At 49.0% G+C, this 22393-nt stretch overlaps 1 protein-coding gene across 1 annotated transcript in view; it reads right to left on the reverse strand.

Moving 5' to 3' along the window:
• Positions 1 to 1861: 1861 nt before the first annotated feature.
• COLGALT2 (collagen beta(1-O)galactosyltransferase 2) overlaps positions 1862 to 22393 on the reverse strand; it is a 47053-nt gene continuing 26521 nt past the window's right edge. The window contains exons 2-12 of the mRNA XM_066324663.1: positions 18803 to 18913; positions 16897 to 17014; positions 15635 to 15769; positions 12861 to 13065; positions 8796 to 8915; positions 8265 to 8341; positions 6753 to 6859; positions 5525 to 5657; positions 4547 to 4674; positions 3838 to 4044; positions 1862 to 3451 (exon numbers count right to left, since the gene is read on the reverse strand). Of these exons, the coding sequence (XP_066180760.1) occupies positions 3175 to 3451; positions 3838 to 4044; positions 4547 to 4674; positions 5525 to 5657; positions 6753 to 6859; positions 8265 to 8341; positions 8796 to 8915; positions 12861 to 13065; positions 15635 to 15769; positions 16897 to 17014; positions 18803 to 18816 (1521 nt within the window). The 5' untranslated portion in view covers positions 18817 to 18913 and the 3' untranslated portion in view covers positions 1862 to 3174. The remainder of the gene's footprint in view (positions 3452 to 3837; positions 4045 to 4546; positions 4675 to 5524; positions 5658 to 6752; positions 6860 to 8264; positions 8342 to 8795; positions 8916 to 12860; positions 13066 to 15634; positions 15770 to 16896; positions 17015 to 18802; positions 18914 to 22393) is intronic.

Genomic DNA, 22393 nt, shown 5'->3' on the forward strand with positions numbered 1-22393 from the left:
AAGACTAGAAAAATCCAGAGGTGTTTTAAGTGGCTCTTACTTTTCCAAAACAAATTAAATTCTGGGAGAGCAAAGCTTGAGCAGCACCAGCCAAGGAACTGAAAATCCAGGTAGGGAACAGCACTTGTCCCACGGGTAAAACCATTGGCATGACCCAGGTCTTGCCTACATCAATAAATTGGGAATTGTGGATGTATAAACACACACAAGGTAAAGGACCAATCAGCAAGACTGAGCCCTTATCTGCTCTGAAATGGACACAGGTATTCAATTCCTATATTCTTCATCTGTTCCCCTTCCCTGAAACCACCATCAAGCCCTGTCCTGGGTTGTAGTTTAGGATGTATTCTATCACCATCTTCAGTCAATGGCCCATCAATGCCTTTTGCATGACTCATAGATCACTCCCTCCGGGAGTTATCTCTCTTTAATGGGCCATCAAAGACCCATTGGATGACTCATCATCCCATTGTGAGATGCTCCGCCCAGGGGGAGGAGCCAAGCATTCTCCCCTGGATATAAGCTGGGATTTGGGACAGTAGAAGCAGCCCTCACCCACTGGATTCCCAGAGGAGCAGAGCTACCAGGCCTTTCTATGAGATCACTGCTTTAGGAAGACCACCTCGTCTGCACTGCTTCCATCACCCTGATCAGGTTGGATTCTGACTCTGTCAGTGGGGTTTTTTTTCCTTTTTGTATTGTTGCATTTATTTTATTTTTCCTTTTCTTCTCATTAAATTTTATTTCTGACTTAGAGCCTCTCACTTGGTTTGTTTTCAACCCACAAGCCCCAAGTGCCACTCGCTTCCCGAGTCACTAAAAGGAAAAACATTCACAAGACCCCCCAAGCTAAAACCCCAGCCCTGTTGTAAAGTTTTTTCATAAACTGCTACTGCTCTGCTTAAGGAAATCAGTTAAAGCAAACTGAGGTTCCCTGAGCACCCTAACCAGCTCCACTTCTCAGCAGTTCCATCCCAGGCTGGCACATTCCCACATGTCCCTGCCTTGGCTGCAGGGGCTGACAACGAGGCCAAGGAGCCCAGAAGCTGCAGTTCAAGGCTGTGCACAGACCTTTTCCATCTTCCATTATTTGAACAAAGTTAAAAAAACAAAACAGGGACAACTCAAATACCTTGCATTTTTTAGAATCTGAGCTCTGTTTGGTGGTGAGGAACACCCCGTGCTGACACAGGGAAATGATGTGTCAGCCCACAGGGAGAGAAAAGGAGAGCACACACCATAGCAAGGGGGAAGGAAGGACAGGCTGGTTCTGGGCACCGAGGTGGGGCTGTCATGGAACAAAAAGCATGAGGGTGGAAGAGATGTGGCTCTTGTATCCACAGTGACACCTGACAGTGCTGGGTGCTCACCTGGTCACAGAGCCCTGCTCCTGCAGGAGCCTCTCACCACACCTCTGGGACTTCCAAGGTCCTTCACACAGGCCGTGTGGCTCACCATGAGAGACCTGTGGAGGAAGCAAGAGGGATTGTGAGGAAGGAATTACCCAGGCTGTGTGTGGGTCCCTGGTGCGACCTTCATACTCACCAGGTCATGTGGGCACCTGCTCCTGCACGGATAGCAGCAGGAACTTGGCTTCCAGATGGGAACTGCAGAATGGGCACCTTTATATAGCCAGGGACTCCTTGGGAGAGGGACACAGCCAAGGATCCCTTGAGCTGGACTTCCATTAACCTCCAGTTAACATTCAGGGTCCAAGCTGGAGGGGGCTTGGAGCAACCTGATCTAGTAAAAGGTGTCCCTGCCCATAGCAGAGGGCTGGACTGGGTGACCTTTAGAGGTGCCTTCCACAACCCAAACCATTCCAGGACTCTCCCACACAATGAAGAACACACACAGCTGCTCATCTTGCACCAGGTTCTATGTATTATCAGACCGGCTGACAGGTAATAACATGTCTTCTGCAGCAGAAAGCACAACATTGATCAGTAATTAATCAAAACAAACAGAAAATTAAAACCAAAAACCCCAGCCACACACGCTCAATGCACAGATCTGCCAGCAGGTGAGTCCCAGATGGCAATTCCAGGAGGGAATCCTCCCACTGCCCAGAAGCTCAGGGTCTGTGCCAGTATAGTCCATGATCACCTGGCCTCTGAGAAAGGTTTTTTTTTAAAAAAATAAACACCATGTCCTGCTGGCATGTGAGCCAACAGCAAAAACATCAGAACTCATCCAAAACATAGAAAAGTTTGCTCCTCACAAGAAAAAATATCCAGGCAAGTCGCCTTTCCGTCCTGTAACACAAAATTCAATCGCACTGTTGAAAGAGTAACATTGCTGTAGGTTCTTTTGGTTTTATAAGGAGAGTCTGTAACCTAACTTCTTACATTTTAAGTTCCCAAAACTCCTGCACTTGCTTTTATGGCCTAAATAAACAGGCCTGCCAATAAGTCCTGGGGTTTTGTCTTCCTGAAGAACTAAAACTGAGTCGGGGGGTGGAGCATGGACCGACTCCGCCTGCATTCCCTTCAGGCAGTGCAGAGACAAATAAATCCAGCCACCTCCACTTGCACGGCTTCCATTACTTCCAAGACATCCATTCTGGATCCAGAGGCCTGTTTAGATGGGATGCAGCAAGATTAAAAATGAGCTGATGGGAAGCCAGCACTGGTTTTGTACAGGAGTGTGACGGGGAGAAGACACAACAGAGGAGCACTGCTCTCCTGCATGGAACAATTTGGGGAAACATCTTGGTTCTGACAGGGATCCCTTTGGAAAACAAACCCAAATCCCCCAGATGCTCAGCAAACAGGGTGGTAAAAGCCTACAGACCTACAAGGAGTAACAGTGAGGGAGCAGCCCAGGTACAGCCATCCCGAAAGGCATTGACATTTGTACACCTCTATATATTAATCTTTATAAATACAGTGTTCTACACGAGGAACTGTGGAACGACGTAATTCCAGGCTGGTTTCTTCTAACAAAAGCTTCCCAGGGCTTTTGCTTGGATCTGGAACTCTTGTTCTTCTTCCTCCTTGGTGTCCCACCCTGTCCTTTGGCAGCCTGGGCAGGTGTCTGGTCCAACCCCACACACGGCCCTTGGGGAGTGGTGGGAAGGAGACCACATGAAGAGCTGCTCTACAACTTTCAAGGGTGAAAAGCTAAAGTGTGAGGCAGGTTGAGCTGTCAACAGAGTCCCGGGGAGGTGGGCAGTCATAGCTCATCCCTGGCTGACGGTGTGTCAAGGGATGGCTGAGAGGGCAGGGCGTCCTTGTTCTGGGCGTCGCTGTGGATCTTGCCCTGCTGCCGGGACTTCCAGGAGTGTGTTCTGTCCCAGTCCGTGGACACGGTCTCGTTGTCCCAGATGGTGGAGGTCTCCGTGTCGCTGAGGTAGCCCGGCTGCCCCGTGTAGTGCGTGGGGTAAACGAGGAGGGGTTCTGCTGAAAAGGCCTTCAAGTCTCTGGGCTCGTAGTACTCCATGTACTTTGTGCTATGGAGGAGAGAAACACCATCAGCAAGAGAGGAACCTTCACTGGTGCCAAGCTTGTCCCTGGCAGACATGGCCAATCCAGGGAGCAGAGTGCTCTGGGAGTGGGGCTAGGGGCTGGGGTACAGCTGGAACCGCATCCTTACAGCCACACACACCTGTACAACCAAAGCCTGTTCCCAGAGACAGACAAGTGCCTCACACAACCAGCCCACAAGCCCTGCCCCAGGCAGGCACGATTCCCCTCTGTCACCTCCTTTGACCTGTGCCAGGTGGACAAAACCGAGCACCACAAGGAGTCCCCACCAACCCAGGCTACCGGCAAGATCTGGTTTAAGATCAGTTAGCAACACCCAGCCCGTGTCCCTCCGAGCCGCAGAGGGACTTACACAGGGTGCTTGTTGTACATGATGGGCAGGAATTCGTCCACAGGCAGCATCTTGCTGAAGGGCTCAGCCCCGATGAGCTTCTGAGCGCCGTGGAAGGAGATGGCATAGCCCAGGGTCCAGTAGGAGTAATCGGCTTCCACCAGGTTCCGGACGTTGGGAACGGCTCTCTCGGGCTCCTGCACCTGCATCCTTTTCCGGCCAATGTAGCTTCAGGGGTGAGAAGATCAAGGGGATCAGGACCAAAGCGAATGCGTAGCAATTAGGACAAGACCGCTCGTGTCAGCCAGGCCAAGGCAAAGGGTCAATCCCAGAAGCAATCCTCAACCCAGGTGACAGATTTCTATCCTGCACCACTACCGCACATGCGAGTCTTATCCCAGGAGCTGGGACAGCTGTGAAAGGCTTCCTTCCTAAGGGAGCTAAGACGGCACAGTCTGAGGCTCAGGACTGAGCTGTGCTGGTTCCTCTGTCAGCTTCTCCAGCACAGCTGAGGTCAAACAGCATTGTCCACCACAGGCAGGGATGGTGCCCTGAGGGCCTCCCGGCAGCAGCCGCCCCAGAGGGTGGATCTGTCATGGTGGGAAGGGCCACCAACACAACTGTGCCACCATCCCCTGCACTGCAGCATCAACCTGCACCTCTGCCACGCCCCAGCAGTGCTGCCAACCTCCCCACGTGCCCAGGACCTTGCAGAGGAGCAGGAACTTACATCAGCTCCCAGTCTAACTGGGCTTGCTCGATGTCGTCCATCAGCCTCATGAGCTTCCTCTTGAACTGGTGCTCGAAGCGCACATCGTCCTCAATGACCAGTGTCTTCTCCAGACCCCTGCTCACCACCTGAAACACCAGGGCTCCAACGTGAGCACAGTGGCCCCCATGGGTGCCCTGCTGTCACTGGGGCCCCCCTGACCTGGCACTGCCTCCCAGACCATGCAGGCAGAGAGGCTGGGGAACCACTCTGTGACACATACATGATATGCCAAGCCACTGGAACTTGCTCCTGCTCAAATGCAGAATAAGGGGAAAAAACCCAGGAGTGTTTCTTTAACCCCATTTGCTTTTCAAAACCATCCTTCCCTTCTTTTAAGCACGCTTGCCCAAAGCAGGATACTGGATATAAAAACAGTCATGAAAATGTTTTGATAAAAATCAGTTCAAGCTGAGAGCAAATGACACAGAATCCCCAAATGGTTTGGGTTGGAAGGGACATTAAAGCCCGTACAGGTCTACCCCTCTGCCATGGGCAGGGACACCTTCCACTAGCCCAGGCTGCTCCAAGTACCATCCAGCCTGGCCTTGGACACTTCCAGGGATGGGGCAGCCACAGCTTCTCTGGGCACCCTGTGCCAGGGCCTCATCACCTTCACAGCGAAGAACTTCTTCCCAATATCCCATCTAACCCTGCCCTCTGGCAGTGGGGAGCCATTCTGTCTTGCCCTGTCCCTCCATCCCCTGTCCCAAGTACCTCTCTAGCTCTCTTGGAGCCCCTTTAGGTACTGGAAACAAAAAGGGGAGATGTGAAAGGTGAACACTGCATCCAACAAAACCACTACAATCCAAGGAAATCAGTTCTATCCTACACTTCCAGAAAGCTGGGCTGGATCCAACGCTCTGCACCAGGAGACTGGCTGTGCACCAGGACACACAACCTTCTGTCAGGACTTCCAAGGCACCCCAAAATCCTCACCTCCTTCCAGATGTAGTAATGGCTCAGGAAGCAGCCAATCTCTCCTCTGGTTAGGGGCCTGGAGGAATAGGGGTCCCGGTATCCTGGCAGCATTTCAATGCTGAGAGCTTTGAGCTGACTCGTGTTCAGTGCTCTGGGAAACAGAGAATATTTATCACCATTGTAAAAAGATAAGTCAATTCAAGCCAGACATGGCACGGAGAATGTTGCTGATGTTCAGGGAAAAGCCACACCTTGAGAAATTCCTACACTTGTTTTGCTCAAAAATACAGAGGAAAATGAACTTCTTGATTTACATCTCTAAATCAAGCTGATAAATTGTATTCTTAACTCTGCCAAAAACTTCCCGTGGGACCATCCACTTGCCAGGTGCTTGGCTTTGATTAATTTTCTGAGGCCTTGATAGGATCCCAAGTCTCCACAGCCACTAGATGGTATGTGGGCTTTTGTCTCCTTGAGGCTTTTTTGCAACTCACAGACTCAAAACTTCTGCCTTGATTTCTCATTATAAAAAGGTCTTAACATACCTTAGAACCACAGAATCATTAAGACTGGAAAAGCCCTCTAGTATCCTTGAATCCAAACATTAACCCAGAAGTTCTCCCAGGGATGGGGCCTCCACCACTGCCCTGTGCCAGTGTCTGACCATTCTTTGCATGAAGGATTTCTTCCCAGTTGTCCAGCTTGAACATTCTGGCACAGCTTGAGGCTTTTTCCTCTTGTCCTCTCCCTTGTTCCCTGGGAGCAGAGCCCAGCCCCTCCCTGGATGTCCCCTCCTGTCAGGGAGTTGTGCAGAGCCAGAAGGTCTCCCCTGAGCCTCCTTTCCTCCAGGCTGAGCTCTCTCAGCTGTTCCTCAACAGACCTATGCTCCAGGCCTTGGAGGAAGCTTGGAAAAGGCTGTGTCAGGGTTAATCCTGTAGCACAAGGATGGTCAATATTCCCAGGAGTTAACTGCTCCATTCACAGAAACCTGTGATTTTAACCCGATTTTGACCCTAGTCTGAACCCCAGTGCCCTGGTTCTCTCACAGAGATTGACTAATTACAAAGGAGGAAAGAAATAGAGCAGAATTTCCCCAAAGAGATGGTCAGGGAGATCCAACGGGTGTTCAGCTCCTCTGCAGCCAACCCTGCCCTGCTGCAAGTAGGTCAGGGCATCCAAGGAGGTGCTGTGAAGCAGTAAAGCACATCCCACTCTGAAAACATCCTCAAGCACAACCAAAACTCACTTTCCATCCACAGCCTCCACTACCTTCACTGCAATCTCCTGCTCATAGAGGGTCCGCAGCATCCGATCCCGCCGGTCCTTGCGGCGCTTCAGGTTGATCATGAAAATCTGGGGGGAAGGGAAAGGCATCAGGGCATCAGACTCCCAGCTGGGAGGGAGGGAGAAGGGAAAAGGGAAGTGCTGATCCACCCCTCTCCAGCAACCCCACTGGAAAAACAGGTCTTGTGAAAATACCACAGACACGTGTGCTCGCTCCAGGTTGTCTAGAATTTGTCAAAAAGCTGAAGTTGGTTTTGAGTTGAAAGCGTAGAGGCTTTTTCTCTAACAACTACTTTTTATGGATGCTCATGGAGGAAACTTGCTCTTTGAGGGTGAAGAAAAGTGAGGGGAGACCAGTTAGAGCCGAATCGATAATTTCCAAAGATACAGGATATTTATGTTTATATCAAACAGAGTAACATGACCATCTGCAGCATCAATCCTAGAGGAACACTGATTCACAACACTGCCACTGCCTGGATTTAGGATTAGCAGCAGGGGTACCATCCAAGTACAAGGCCATGGTAAAGAAAGGATTTTTGTGATTACTTCAGGCACTGAAAATCCACTGTGATCCCTGCCAGAGCAGAGAGCTAAGGCTGAGAACAGAGATGTCTCCATCCAAAGCCTCAAGGAGACTGGTGGAGGGCATAGCACTGAAGCCCTCATTGCAGGTAACCCTCAGGGGCTCAGGGCTATTTTTCAGTCCCAGGCAGGCTGGTACAAGCACAGCTTTGTAGCCCATGGAGCAAATCCTCATCCCAGTACAAAGTGGAACAAATTTCAGCTCAATACAAATGAAAGAATAATAAACTGGACAAACAAAGCCCAGCCACAAAGGACAACATGGAAAAAAAACTGGACTGGCTGTGCCTTAAACACAGATGCTCTAAGACACACAGCTGGATCGGGTTCAGCTTCGGGAGCCTGACAAACAGATGGAGCAGAGCACACCAAGAAGACAAAGACTTCCCTGATCCCCTCAACTCCCTCAGTCCCAGAGGCACCCTGGCAGCTGCACACAGAGACTGCTGGCTCTGGGAATAACACACACCCCAGGCAATCAAAGCCTGGCACGTCCCTCTCCAGCCTTCTCCCCAGGCACCGTTTGCATCCCTGGGGGTACCCAAGGTGGGCCAGAACTCAGCTGTAAGCTTGGATGCCCCACCTGCCCTCTCCAGTGTCTCTCTCAGGTGAGAGAAATCCTTCCCTCCTGCCACTGGAAAGCTGGAGAGCTTTACCAAAGGCCCAATTTCTGTCCCAGATGGAATGGAGGCCAAGCTGCTCTGCAGAGCCAGATGCAGCACAAACAGCACAGGATCAGGGGAGTTAACCTGCTTTTCAGCCTCACTTCTGCCTTCTTTCCCTGGCTGGATTAAAACAGGATCACGGCATGGTTTAAGTCAAAAAGGACATTAAGGATCAGGTGGTGAGTGAGAAGACAAGACAACAAACATCAGAACAGGCTCCTTACTTCATCGAACCCCATCTTGTCAGGGTGCTTCGGAGGGACAGAGATGTACTGAGAGGGCTCCACGGGAGGGCGATCGACTGAAAGAGAGGAGAGACCCCAAACGTCACCCTGGTGCACACCCTGCAGTGGACATAACCTGTCTGAAGGTGTCTCCCTCCCGGGAGTCGGGCTGAGGAGCCACTGGAGATGGGAACAGCGGGAAGCATCACATGGCAAAGCCAGAGCCAGCAGCCATGTGCCAGACAGACATCAGGAAGAAAACACGGACACACAGCACCCTTTCCACATGAAAGATGCGTTTGATCCGGGGAAGTTGAGGGATTTTGTGGATGGGGTTGAACTGACCATGAAGCAATTACATCCCTAGGTAGAAAAGTGGTGGAAAAATTCAGAAAACCGTGTTTGAAAACAATATTAGAGGGGACAGGTCAGGATGCAGACTTCTAAGAGAATGAGAGCTGGGCTGCTGGCAGGAGAGCTCTGTAGGCATTGACCTGGGGGGTCCATCATGGCAAGGGCACAGCAACTCACTCATGGCCTCGATCAGGGTGTGCACAAAATTCTCAGCTTCCTCCTGCAGCGACTGCTGCGGCTTCAGGGGCATGGGAAGGTACCCATAGTGCTCACGGTTGCAGACGAACATCTGTACTCCTGGGGATCACAGAAAAGCAGAAACTATAATCAGGCCTGCTACCAGGGCAGTTCACTGCTCTGTGGCTACACAGCCACAAACACACTTGTGCCAGGATCTCAGTCCCAAAAAGTTCTGCCTCGTAAGCAAACAATTTAAAATCATTCCGGTTCCACTTTCTGTTTTGCCTGGCTGGCAGCAAGTGGCTTCTCTCACAAAACCAATCCCTACCGGCTGCCTAACTAACCCTTCAATGGACTGGGCTGACAGGACAAGGAAGAATGGCTTCCCACTGAAATACAGTGGGTTTAGACTGGATATTGGGAAGAAATTGTTCCCTGTGAGGGTGGGGAGGCCCTGGCACAGGGTGCCCAGAGAAGCTGTGGCTGCCCCTGGATTGTGGCAGTGTCCAAGGCCAGGTTGAAGGGGGCTTGGAGAACCCTGGGACAGTGTCAGGTGTCCCTAAAACGAGACGATCTTTAAGGTCCCTTCTAATCCAACCCGTTCTATTCTTTATCACTGCTTCCATTTGCTTTGGCTAGGAAATAAAGATGATACATTTTCACCTGTACTGCCAAAAGACCTTGAGGAATACATAGGACAACAACCTTTGAAATGCCAAGTCACCACCAAACACAGTCCTTTCCCCTCCAGAACTAATTTCTACTGTGCCCTGAAGATTGAAGGAAAATCCCAGAGCAAGACACCAGTGAGAAGAACAGATGTGATAATGTTAACACCCTTCTACTCAAAAGATTTTGCAACTGCTTGTTGAAGATGGGAAACAGAGAGAAGGTGCAAAGTCTGTCCTTGGAGTAGATGCACTTTCAGGGCACAGACTCACCCAGCTGGAACATCCCAGCATCAGCAGAATGCTTTTCCCTCTGGGATGACAAGGATTTGCTCACCACTGGCTGTAACTCTGCCTTTCACATCAGGCAACATGCTCAAAAGCCACATCCAGAAAAGCCAAGGGAGGTATTTCCGCTGTTTTACACTGAGTTCTGGTAAGGTCCTTTATTAACTAACCCAAATCAAAGCTCCCAGAACCCAAGCAATCAGCCAAAAACTGCCTTTGTCCTTCCCTGTTTTGTCTTTTTTTTTTTTTTTTTTTTTTTTTTTAATGAAGCAAGCTTAACCAGCCCCCTCCCTCGAGGAAATAAATGAAAAGCAGACACTACCTGGTGTGCTGATGCTTTCATCTATGAGTGCCTCTAATCCCTGGTATTTTTAGCAGAGCGGAACTGTTGGCACTAACGACTCCAGTGTTTCTCTCATTTTAAGTCCTACAAGTAAATTGCTTGCTCTGCTACTTGCCAAAACACATTCAGCTGTCAGCTGCAATTTAGGTAAACGGCAGAATCAAAAACTACTGCCTGCTGACATTAATGGATTTGGCACTGATCTAATCAACTAATCTTATCTGGCTCACTGATCTCTGCTCTTATCTTCCGCTGCCCTGAACACACTTAATCTGCACAGAGTCACACCAGTGTCCCTGTTCTGTTGGGGATAAAAGGTACCAGAAAATGGTAAAGCTCCTGTAAAGAGGGGAGGGAGACTCACTCTCCAGCTCTGTTTTCATAATGAAAGTTAAATGATTGCTACAAGGGCGAGAAAAATTACAGGTATTTCTACTGTTATTCTTAATGGGCTTTAAAGGCAGTGTCTAAGATTTACAGTCATGTCCTAAACCCACAGATATAGTTAAGGAACCAAAATTGCTCCCACTTCCCTGTGAGCAATCCTTCCTCTGGCTGGCTCAAGGGCTTCAGAGAACCAGGCTGAAAGGCAGCTCAGGAGATCATGGAATAGTTTGGGTTGGAAGGGACCTTAAAGCTCATCTCCTTCCACCCCTGCCATGGTCAGGGACACTCCCACTATCCCAGCTTGATCCAAGCCCTGTCCAGCCTGGCCTTGGACACTTCCAGGGAACAAAAACAGGCCACGTCCTCCCTCAGAGGTGGGACCACCTCTTTGGAGCATCACAGAACAGCTGCTTCCAGCAGCAGATTCCCTGTTGGAAATCAATGATTTGATCTGAGGTTTTAAGCACAGCACTTGGCCTGGACAAAAGCCAATATAATTTCTGACTCCAGGGAAAGTAAGTGAAATTATTCCAAAAAGAAGTTTACCTCGAAGCTCACACGTTTTTCACATTTCTGAACTGGGATGTCATCCTGTTATCCTGGGTGACAAAACTCAGCCCAGGACACAAGACAACAATCTGAGCATATCAACAGGCCAGTCAGCTTTAATGTCATGGGGTCAGTCCTGGAAAAAGCTAATATTCTAGGACGGAAGGAAAAAATGATGGGTTTGAATCCCTGAGCTATTTCTGAAGCAGCTGGAGCTAACACACTGCAGTTACCACATGGGTTGGAGGCTGCACTTCTGGGAGAGCTGTCAGAGGGAAAAAGTGGAAGAGTAGATTTTAAGCAGGCTGCTTCGCTCTCCAAACTCAAACCTCAACTCTCCTCTGGAGCCAAGAGGAGTGGCACTTGGGGACATGGCTCAGCGATGGATTTGGCAGTGCTGGGGGAACACTGAACTGAATGGCCTTGGGGGGTCTTGACTCTGATTCTGCACTGATGTTCTGACTCTGAAAGTCAGGACCCTGAAGCTGCTCTGCAATTCACTTCTCACTTCTGCCTCCCAAGGGTTCCAGTTTCGGCTCTTGCTGCCTCTCCCCCATCATTCATCTTAGCAGACACTCCTCATCCTCTCGCAGCTGATTTTGAGAACGCCCTGCTCAGTCTGCCAAGACAACATCATTTTTGCTGCTGTCAAGACCTGCCAACCAGATCTACCACTTAAGGGGAAACTACAAGCAGCTGGTGGCTGCTGTCCTGGTCTGGGAACAGTGGAAAAGGAGGCTCAGCCTGCAGAACAACAACAACACAACAACCACCACCACCACCCTTCTTCCCTTGGCTTCCTTCCTGCCTGCCTGTTCCCAAGAACAGCCCTTCCTGCTCTCCTTAATTTTTTTTCTTGTACAGAGGACACAGAGCACCAACTGCACATCATTCAGAGGATCTATGAACAACTTTTACTCGATAATTCACCCCAGCCAGTCACAGACCCACTCACAATCTCTGAACAGAAAGCACTTATGGGTGCTGCTGAGGTTTCACCAATCCCTTTTTCCTTATAATGCTCTGAACATTTCCCTTTTCAACACAGCAGGCAAAGAACAACACAGGATGGCCATTACAGTCCTGGGAGCCTCCTTCAGCTCTGACACTGCTATACACAGGTCTGCCAGCCTGGAATTTGCTGGAGACACAACACTCACAAGAGCCACTCTCCAGAAATAAATGGGACTAAACATCCTCACCACAAGCATGAACAGCAGCAGCCTAAGGCATTTAGGAGACAGTGACATCCCAGCGACACCTGGACCTCTCTTAAAACACCAATAGCCAGAGATTTCCCCTCCCTGGAAGTACCCAAGGCCAGGCTGGACAGGGCTTGTGGAAGGTATCTGTGCCCATGGCAGGGTGTGGAATGAGATGAGCTTTAAGGTCCCTCCTAACCTGAACTGTTCTAGGATTCTATGGTTTAACAAGAGTCTCTTGTGCTCACCCCCTTCCTCATGCATCTTTTGGAAGTGGTAACTTTAGATACCTCACCCACAGACCACCTTCCACTCTAGCAGCACCCACCTGTGTCCACCTGCTGCGACACAACCAAGGCTGGAGTCACACATTTTGTCTCTGAAATATTGCCCCGTCCCAAGAACAGCCCCCACTTCCTTTGAAACTAGCAGCAATCCAAAACTGCCTTTCCAGTCACTTGCTAGTGGTTACCCCTGACTGGATCCTAGAGAGGAAAGGGAACAGTCTGAACTCCACATGGAAGTCCACCCAGGACTTTTCAGCTGTGAACCTTCAGTGGAGGCTCCAGGAGTGATCTGTGTGTTACCAGGAGTGACCCCTCCCCAGCAGAGGCCCTGGACACACCTGCTTGGCGGCTGGAGAAGGCAAAGACCATGATATCATCAAAACTCCAGGTGTAGTCCTGGTGTGGGGGGTAGAAGGTCAGCTTGGCAGAGGCCTCCTTCCTCAGGTCAATGAGGAACGTGGAATGGACCATGGGGACAGCAAAACAGCCCATCCTCTTCCATTCCCGAATCAGGGGATACTCCAAGGTCCTCTTGTAATAGCCCTGAAACCACAAAGAGGGGGCTGCTGTTACCAGGCATTCGTTTCAAAGCTGTTCCTTCGCAAAAGCTCGTGCTGAGCTCTCCAGCAGAGGTTCACCAGGGCTCTCAGCCTTTTCCATGTCTCCCACTTGGAAATGGATCAGTCAAGTATTTAGAAACAGTCTTCATCCCAAAAGTTAAAGACTGAGCTTCTCCCTACTTTTTAGGCACTCTTGGAGAGCCCAACCTTTCCACTGCAAAATTCCCCTGTAATGAAGCTTCAAACCTATTTTCTCCTGGTTCTTCAAAACCCACTTTGCACTTAGATTCTCCAGTCTGATCCTGGAAGCTGCTGAGCATCCATGACATCCTCCACAAAACGACAGGCACAAAGTCCTTTTAGTATCTCAGAGAGCAGGATCTGCAAATTAATTCAATCTATGATTTTTAAAAAATCATTTGTTGTCACTGCAGTGAAGGCAACATCTCAGTCTCCATGAGCTGTGTAAGAATCCCTGCTTCCTCCCTCCTGGGGCAAGCAGGTTTGACACTCACTCCTGAGTCTGTACAGGGAGGCACTTCAGTCAGCTCCTGGGTAATTCCCTGTACCCAGGAGCTCTGCCAGCCTTCCAGTTCTCTGAGTGCAACACCCAGAGTGTGTGCCTCGTGTGGAAATACATACACTGAATTCCTCCAGGAAGAAAATCCCAGAGCATCAAACTGACATCCGGATGCTAGAACCCAGAGCAGATTCTGGGCTTTACAGAAACAACGAGTCACTAAAAGAAGTTAAAGCTCCTTTATGTACTATTTTCCATGAGCATTCAGGCACTGGCAGAACTGCTCTGGCCTGGGCTATGTGGGGCCATGGGGTGGTGCACGTGCCTGATTATGGATCTGCCATCTCCCTCTGCCTTTCGGACACACAGTGACCATCCTGTGAGGATGGGATAGCCCAAACACAGCCATCCCCACGGCCACAGGAAGGAGCAGGTGGGAAGAGATGTTCCCACCAAAGGGAGGGTTAACACACCCACCCTTTAACAGACACCTGAGAATGCCCACGAGTGAAGATGCTGGACACTCCTCGTTCCTCCTCCAGTGGCTCACTCCTGGTTTTTGGGGCTGTCCCCTGCTCATAAATCACGTGTAGGCAAGGAGGGCTCCAGCTCCCCTGTGCTGCTGCCTCTCCCAGGGTTTGCTCCATGACAGATAAATGTCAGCCTGTCTGAAGCTGGGCTTGGCTCATGTGGCTGTGTTTCAGGATGTGCTCCAGCTGTTATTCCCTCCCCAAGTCCCCTGGGAGAGCAAGGCTGAGCACATGAAGCCCTGGGACCCCATACAGAAACAAGAGAAAAGGAAAAACAAAGGGAGAACTTTCCGGTTCACTCCAGCAGGAATTTTTTTTTTTTAATCAAATTTTGCAAAATGCCTTTGCTGGTTTTCCTCTCCCCTTTGCTCAGATAGTGCTGATAATGGTGGAAACTTCCTGCTGGAGAGGTGGGGCTGGGGTTGGTGCACACAGGCAGAGATCCACTTCAGCCTGTGAAGCAGGGCTGATGTTCCCCAGTGGAAAACCTGGCTGACTCAGGACTTAGCCTTACAAACCTAAAGCACAATCAATCCCTTTGCTATGAAGTTATATCTCCATTTTCAAGCAAAGTAAACAAACCCAAGTGAAACAAGTAAACACACCTCATCACACCCCCTTTCTTATCTCTGTATTTACTTCCCAAGAATTTGGAAAGTTCAGGACGTTTTCCTGTTAGTTTTTATTCAATTACTTAGTCTGAACCGTGGAACTCCTTGCCAAAAGACAGTGTGGGTGCCAAAAAATAGATTCAGACAGGGATTTCTGTAGAATAAAAATAAAAAAATCACAAAGACCCTTTAAGACAAATATATTCCTCAAAAATCACAAAGAGCTTTTAAGACAAATATATTCCTCAACAACCTGAAGGGGATTGCCAGAGGAAAGAAAAGTAGTTTGGGGAAGTAACACTCACTTTTTTGCCCTATCCTTAGACTATTCCCTAGACATCTGCAGATGAACCTGTGCTCTGACCCAATGCAGTTGTTATGTGGATCAGAAGTAGAATGAAAAGGAAACATGAAACTCTAATTTTTAGGCTCAGCACCAGTACCTGTTACATGCATACTTCAGCACACACACTCCCTACAAGGCAAAGGATGTTGCCCCACTTCAAAAATCTTGTTCACAGCTGAGAAAGATAACTTAGACACAACAGAGATCTGTGGAAAGAAAAGCAAATTCCTCTTGGATTAGCATCACTATACAAAAAACTGGCCTAAAATTATGCACCAAAGGTTTTAAGGCCATTAAAGAAACATAGAACCACCTTAAAATTCTGATCTGTTTATCAGTGTTTTTCTGATCTGATCAGTGTTTTCTGTGTGGTCAGTTGGGATCACATCACATGTTAACACCACCTCGAGCTACAGCAGCTTGTGTTCAGAAGAAGGCTACAGCAGCAGGTGGGAAAACCCAGAAAGCAGGAAGGATGCCTGCTGCTGCAGAGGCAGGGGACACCCGTCACACAGCCCCCCTGCACCCCTCACGAGGTCACCTGCCTGGGGAGTGATGCCACACCAGAAGTTGGAGTACAGGGAGCGGGACTCGAGCATCGGCGCCACCAGCGTCTTGTTCTCTGCTATCAGCAGGTTCAGGGTCTGGGGGTTGGTCAGTAAATTATCTGCATCAATGAACTACAGCAGGAAGAGGAAAAAAAATATTGTTAGTAGATGAAAGAATACGACTGCCCTGATGCTTTCTTGGGAATGAGGCAGCCAGAGGCACATGATCTGACCTGGTGTAGCCACCGGTCCAGGGGAGTGTCTGTCCCCTGTGCTGCCACTGCTAGGGCACTTCTGGTTCCTCCCAACCCTTGACAGGCTGGAGCAGGTCCACAGAAGGGAATGGAGCTGGGGAAGGGTCTGGAGCACCTGACAGGACGGTGCAGCCAGGGAGGGTTGGGCTCTGCACCATGGGAAGTTTAGACTGGATACTAGGAAAAATTCCTTCTAAAAGAATGGCCAGGCACTGAACTAGGCTGCCCAGGGCACGGGTGGAGTCACCATCCCTGGAAGTGTTTGAATAGTGTGTACATCTGGCACTTGGGAATGTGGCTTAATGGTGAACACAGCAGGTCAACAACTGGACTTGAGATCTCAGGCCTTTTCCAACCTTCACCATTTTATGATTCCATGAGGTCAGCAAAAAAACACCTAAAAGCAGTGAGCTGGTGGGTGTCACTCCATAGGGCACAGGGCTGTCCCAGGAAAACCTGGGGGCAGCTGCTGCTGGGCACAGCAATGAGATGGGCAGAGAGCTTCCCTGACTCCACACAACCTCATGTCAGCACAGGGACCAGGGAGCTGCCCAGGAAAATAACAGCACTGAAAATTCAGGATGAGCTCATTCTATGAAAAGCAGCAAGAACAACTCCTCCACTGCCCTCACACCCAAGTGTTGCTTGGAGGCTTTGGGAACACTCCCTTCACAGTGACCAAAGGCAGCATCTTCCCGTAGCCGCTCTGCACAACTATTTCCCTTACATTTCACCAGGTGGGGGCTCAATCTGGGGGACCCTTGGAGGTACCTCTCACCACCAGGACTGTATTTAATCCTGATGCCTGTGGAGAAAGCTCTGAGCTTAGCCAAGGACTCACCTCCCTCACTGCAAAGACTCTGGCTCCCCAGACAAAGAAACGACCCGTGACATCTCAACTTGTCTTTAGATGGAGAGAAAACTTTTTGACAGCCCCCAGTATCCAAGTGAGGCCCGGGAAAGCTCCTGCCTGAGGGCAGGTAATAAATGAAATGTAGGAATTACCAGGATATAGTCTGACCACTTCTCCCGGGCCGAGCGCAGGGCAGCCTGTCGCAGCTTCATCACGTGAGTGAATCGGGAGCTTGGCCAGTGCTTCGGCCCAATTTCTTCTGGGTAAGACCTGGGAAAGAAAAAGTATGGACTGCAGTCCATGTCTGGGCTTTAGTACACCACAGAAAGAGGAAAGAGAAGAAAAAGGGAAAGAAGGAGGAGGAAGGAGGAGGAAGGAGGAGGAAGAAGAAAAGAAAGGAAGGAGAAAGGAAGGAGAAAGGAAGGAGAAAGGAAGGAGAAAAGAAAGGAAGGAGAAAAGAAAGGAAGGAGAAAAGAAAGGAAGGAGAAAAGAAAGGAAGGAGAAAGGAAGAAAGAAGAAAGAAAGAAGAAAGAAAGAAAGAAGAAAGAAAGAAGAAAGAAAGAAGAAAGAAAGAAGAAAGAAAGAAGAAAGAAAGAAGAAAGAAAGAAGAAAGAAAGAAGAAAGAAAGAAGAAAGAAAGAAGAAAGAAAGAAGAAAGAAAGAAGAAAGAAGGAAGAAAGAAGGAAGAAAGAAGGAAGAAAGAAGGAAGAAAGAAAGAAGGAAGAAAGAAAGAGTAAAGAAAAAAGGAGTTTGTTGCTGCCTTCATTATGAAAGCAAAACAGCATTAGAGTCACCTCAGGCAACCCAGGAGAGGTTTTGAGGGAGAATAAGTCCAAGTTCTGTGCTGGCATGAACACAGAAGGCACCAGAGAACAAGCAGTGCCACAGTTTTCTGACAACCCAGCAAAGCAGCACCATCCAATGCAGGAGCTGCTGTGGCAGCTCCAAACTGACCTGCAGCTCAGTGACCCTGCCTGACCTCGGGGACAAACTCATCTGTCCTTTGCCAGGCTGCAAACCCAGCCCCCCTCAGCCCAGCAGAGCTGGGATGTGAAGATGAAGGCAGCCTGGCCTCCCTGGGCTCTGGGCATGATCAGGAACTGTTAACACAGCCCAAGAACAGCCCCTAAATCTCCCAAGAGCCAGCCCCAGAAGCCCCAGCGTGGCAGCAAAGCCACATGCACGGCTCTGCCTTCAGGATCAGCTCCAAAACCTTTTCAACAAAGATGGAAGGGAACTCAGGGGCAGATCTCAATGAGGAATAAAAGTCCAGGACTTTGAAACAGTGCCAGCCTTAGTCAGGCAAGGAGCTAAGAGTTTCAAAAGCTTTTTGCGGAACTTAAGCAAAGTTTGGCAGGAGGAAGAGAAGTCAAATGAAAGGATTAAAAATGTCTATAAAACCAGCACTCCCTGGGGGTTTCTACCACAAACTCCCCATCACTGCAGGGAGGAACTTGAATCTAAAAGCAAGCCTAAAGGAAGGGGAAACTGATGTCATTTTCCTTGACGGAAGAAACTGAAAACAGAACAAACCCAGGAACAGCTGACCTTAAAAAAAAAAAAATAAAAAATTAAAGAAATAAAACCCCAACACACCATATTTCAAAGCAATGGTCCTGTAAGGCATAACATGTGGAATTAAATCTAGTTCTGTAGCTCAGCACTTACCAAATATTTCATATCTCATAGCTTTCATAGATACTATGGAATGGGCTATAATTTCTCTGCTTCCTTGCAAATAAAGAATGATAACTTTAATTCCCTGTAGCTCTTGATGTAATTTGTTTACCTTGCAAAGAGAGCAGCTACAGATGCTAAATAACTGAATAGAAAATATTTTCTTCCACAAAATTCTGCGTGAGGTGCTTCAGTGAAGTCAGAGACCTTTCTACGGAGACCCTATCTCCCCTTTTCCCTTCAGAACAGAATTTTAATGGGACAGAATCCAAAAAGCAAATAATCCACATTAGCACTCTGACATTAGGTGTAACTCCTGGTTTGGAAAGAGAAAACCTCAGAAATTTGGGCTGCACAGCCAAGAGCCCACCCAGGTACTCACGGGGGCTCCTCCATGGGCCTCCACTCCACATCGTGGTACAGATGCTGCACATTCTTCAGCCACTCCCTGAGGACTGCTGTGGTGTTGTCAATGTTGTGGTCAGTGGCTGCCCTGGCAAAGCAAGAGGAAAGGAAGCATGTTAGCACCAGGTCTGTGACTTTATGTGAATCCCTGCTTTACCATGGAGTGCTCTGTCCAGTGCAGACACCAGAAAAGACAAGACATGCTGTTGAGGTTTAACCCCAGCTGGCAACTGAGTCCCACCTCTGTGGAAAGAATAAGGGAACAAAGCCTGTGGGTTGACATAAGAACCATTTAATAACTGAACCAAATGACTGTACAATGTGCCATTAGTGGAGGGAAGGGACAACAGTGCTCACTGAAGAATGGCTTTTTTCTGTCTGGAAACAGGAGGCACAGATTCCCATCCCTGGAATGATGGAAATGTTCCCACAGGGCCATTCCCTGCTGAGATGCAATCCCATGGAAATGTTCCCACAGGGGCCACACACTGCTCTCTCCCTGGGATGCTCAAGCCTTCAGGTCACAGGATGAGTGAGCCAAGTCCCATCCCAGCTGCTCCTCCCCAGCTGCCTTCCCTGGGACAGGGCTTTGCACACCCAGCATGGGGCTGTGTCAGATACCACCACCAACTCCTGTCACTGAAAGGGCTGCTCATTTTTCCTAGCTGGAATGGGCAGGAAAGCACAGTCCGGTGACAGTGCACAGCTCAGCAAGCTCCACTGGGAATTTAAAATCCCTTCATGTTCCTCTGGGAGTATAAACAGTCCCACAAGGTCTGGTGCAGACAGTAAAGACAGTGTGAAACACATCACTGAGGGGAGGTTGCTGGAAGCTTCCCCTCAACTGCTACACATTCCTTGTTTCATCCTCCAGCTTCAGAGACCCAAAGGCACTTCCCAGAACATCCTCAATCTTACTTAAAGCCAGAGCTCCCTGCAGCCAGGGGAGGGCATGCAGAAAGGAGCCACATCCCAAATCCTACAGCTACTCCAAAGCTATTTCAGGAAAATACCTCCACTCCAAGTAACCATATGACCCTAGAGATGAAAACCAGGACATGAACTCTTTTCAGTTTGTGCAGCAGGAACATACCATTCCCATGGGCTCTAGCCTGCTTTAAAGTAAAAAAGAACCCAGAACTTGGATTTTCAGTTTATTTACAATGAGAACACCCCAATCACTTAGGGCCAGGAGGCTTATTTGTTGAATATTTATTCATGCCTGCTGAAACAATAAATAGTTCAGCAAGTGTAAGAGGCTGGTTCCTGTGTCATTAACTGCTCTCCTGTGACAGAGCAAGGCTGGCCTTAGTCATGGTTTCGGGGTTTGCTGCTGACCAAGACCCTGGCTCATGCTGCACTGTAGAATCTAGTTTGCAATGTTCAAACTGGACTAAAACAGTCACAGTGCTGACTTGGTGTAAGTCCAGCTTGCTCCATGTGTTTTGGATGAAGCTCATCCCCTGGAGCCCATTTTCACACACTTCCTTGGGCTCCCACCCCCACCAAGGCGTTCTACAGGTCACACTCTGCTCTCCTCCCACGTTCCAGCTGCACAGTCAGTGAATAGCTCCAGAATTCCTAAAATACCAGAGAACTGGAGAAATGGCCTCATGTTCAGGGTCATCACTGGAGCTGCAGTGGCACCAAGAAGGGGGCACTGGGGCCACACTGCACTTGGGCATCACACAAATGAGGCCGAGACGATGGTGGGAACCCTGGGGAATGTTGTAGCTCTTTCCACAGCATCCTCTTTTCCTGGTCCAGACCAGCCTTAAGGACAATGGAGACCCTTTAAAGTAAGCACACAGCTCTCACAGAGTCAGGTCCATGTGCCCCTTTCCCTGAGCAAAGCCTCATCCCATTCTTCCTAACCTCATCCCAGTCCTAACCTCACACAGTATCAGTGGGGACATAGGAAGGGATTTGCTGCAGTCTGGGCAGGGAAAGGGGAAGCTTCAGCTGCATACACGTCAAACTAATCTCAGTTTCCTGTTGGCTGCTCCCACCTCAGCCAGGAGATCCTTCTTCATTCAGCTTTGTGCACACCCAAGCCCAAAATGTTTTAGATAGGGAGATGTTTGCAGGGCTGTGCAATGGAAATCCAGAGCTCTCAGATGAAACACCAATTTCTGTGACAACATGAAAACGTAGAGTCACGCAACCTCAGGAAGATGGAAAGCTGTTTCCTCAGTTGCTCAGGGTTGCGTCATGAAACCCAAACCTCTGACTAGCAGAAGAAACCTTGAAGCTGAATGGCAGCAATTGGCAGAGTTAGAGGAAGACCTGTGCCTCCCTAAGCACAAGGGGGCTGAAGGAGACTCTTCCCATCACACCTGGAGTACTCCATCCTGCTCCTGGTAGGGCAGCAGGCCCTTGGCAAAGTTCACCCTAGATGACACCATCAGCCAACATCCCCCAGCCAGAAGCAAGACGTGTGAATGGGAGCTGAAGGGATCTCTAGATCTACCCACAAGGAATCTTCTGGAAGAAAATGGCATTTTCCAACCCAAATCATTCCATGATTCTACGACTTTACTGCCCAAGCTGTCATGGTGATACATAGAAGGTGATTTCACATCCCAGTAGACCTCTCAAAGACATGAATCAGCCAAGGCTCCGGCAGAAAGGAGGGACAGCTCTCTCCAGGACTATCCACCCAGCAGCATTTCTAAGCCTAAAAGTCCTCAAAGGCAATAAAATCTGTTCCAGCCTGGATGAAGCATGCCCTATGACTAGCAGTTTGGCAAACCTTTGTTCTTCCAGCTTTGAGCTCAAAAAATCCCCCAAAAATCTCAAACAAACAAACAAACAAAACCCAACAAAAAAGCCCACTAAAAAACCCAAAAAAACCCCACCCAACAAAACCAACCAACCAACCAACCCCACGAAAAAAACCCAAACAACCCAAAAAACAAAAAATACCAACCCAAAGCAACCCAACCCTCCAAAAAACCGCAAACAACCCAAGTCATTACAAAAGCAATTATCACTTTGTTATAAATGGGTAAGGTGATGGTGAAGAAGAGTTGAGTGGCAGCCTTTGGGAGGGGCCAGACCTGCCTGATGCAAACCCCAGGGGTCTATCAGCAGCATTTTGTAGACAAGCTCCTGGCAGTCAGTCACACTCCCAGTGCTGCTCTTTTTCCTTATCCAGTCTTTTGCTGTACTTTTTAATTGAAAATTTAAAGTGAGTGGTCATTTCTCACAGCTATTAGTTACAGAATAATCAATTTAAGATCAAACAGCATCAGCACTAGCTGCTTTTACAGCATCTGAACCAGTCCATCTTTCCCCCTCCAGAAAAAAATAGCAGCTCTGGGGTTTGCAATAGCACTGTGTGGAAAAACAGGCACATACTTTTTTTTTTTTTTCCTCCTTTCCTGAAATGACAAGAAAAACAAACTAATTAAAATGTGAGCAGGACTTCTCACTGGGAACAAGAGCTCCTCAAGCCCTGAGAGGCACGTCAGGACACTCCACCTTATAAACACTTCTCCTGTAGCATTTTGAGAAGCCAAGTACACAGCTAAGGCTTCAGTTTGGTCATGAGAACACATCACAGCAG

Source organism: Sylvia atricapilla, chromosome 9, assembly GCF_009819655.1.
Source record: "Sylvia atricapilla isolate bSylAtr1 chromosome 9, bSylAtr1.pri, whole genome shotgun sequence".
NCBI lineage: Eukaryota > Metazoa > Chordata > Aves > Passeriformes > Sylviidae > Sylvia > Sylvia atricapilla.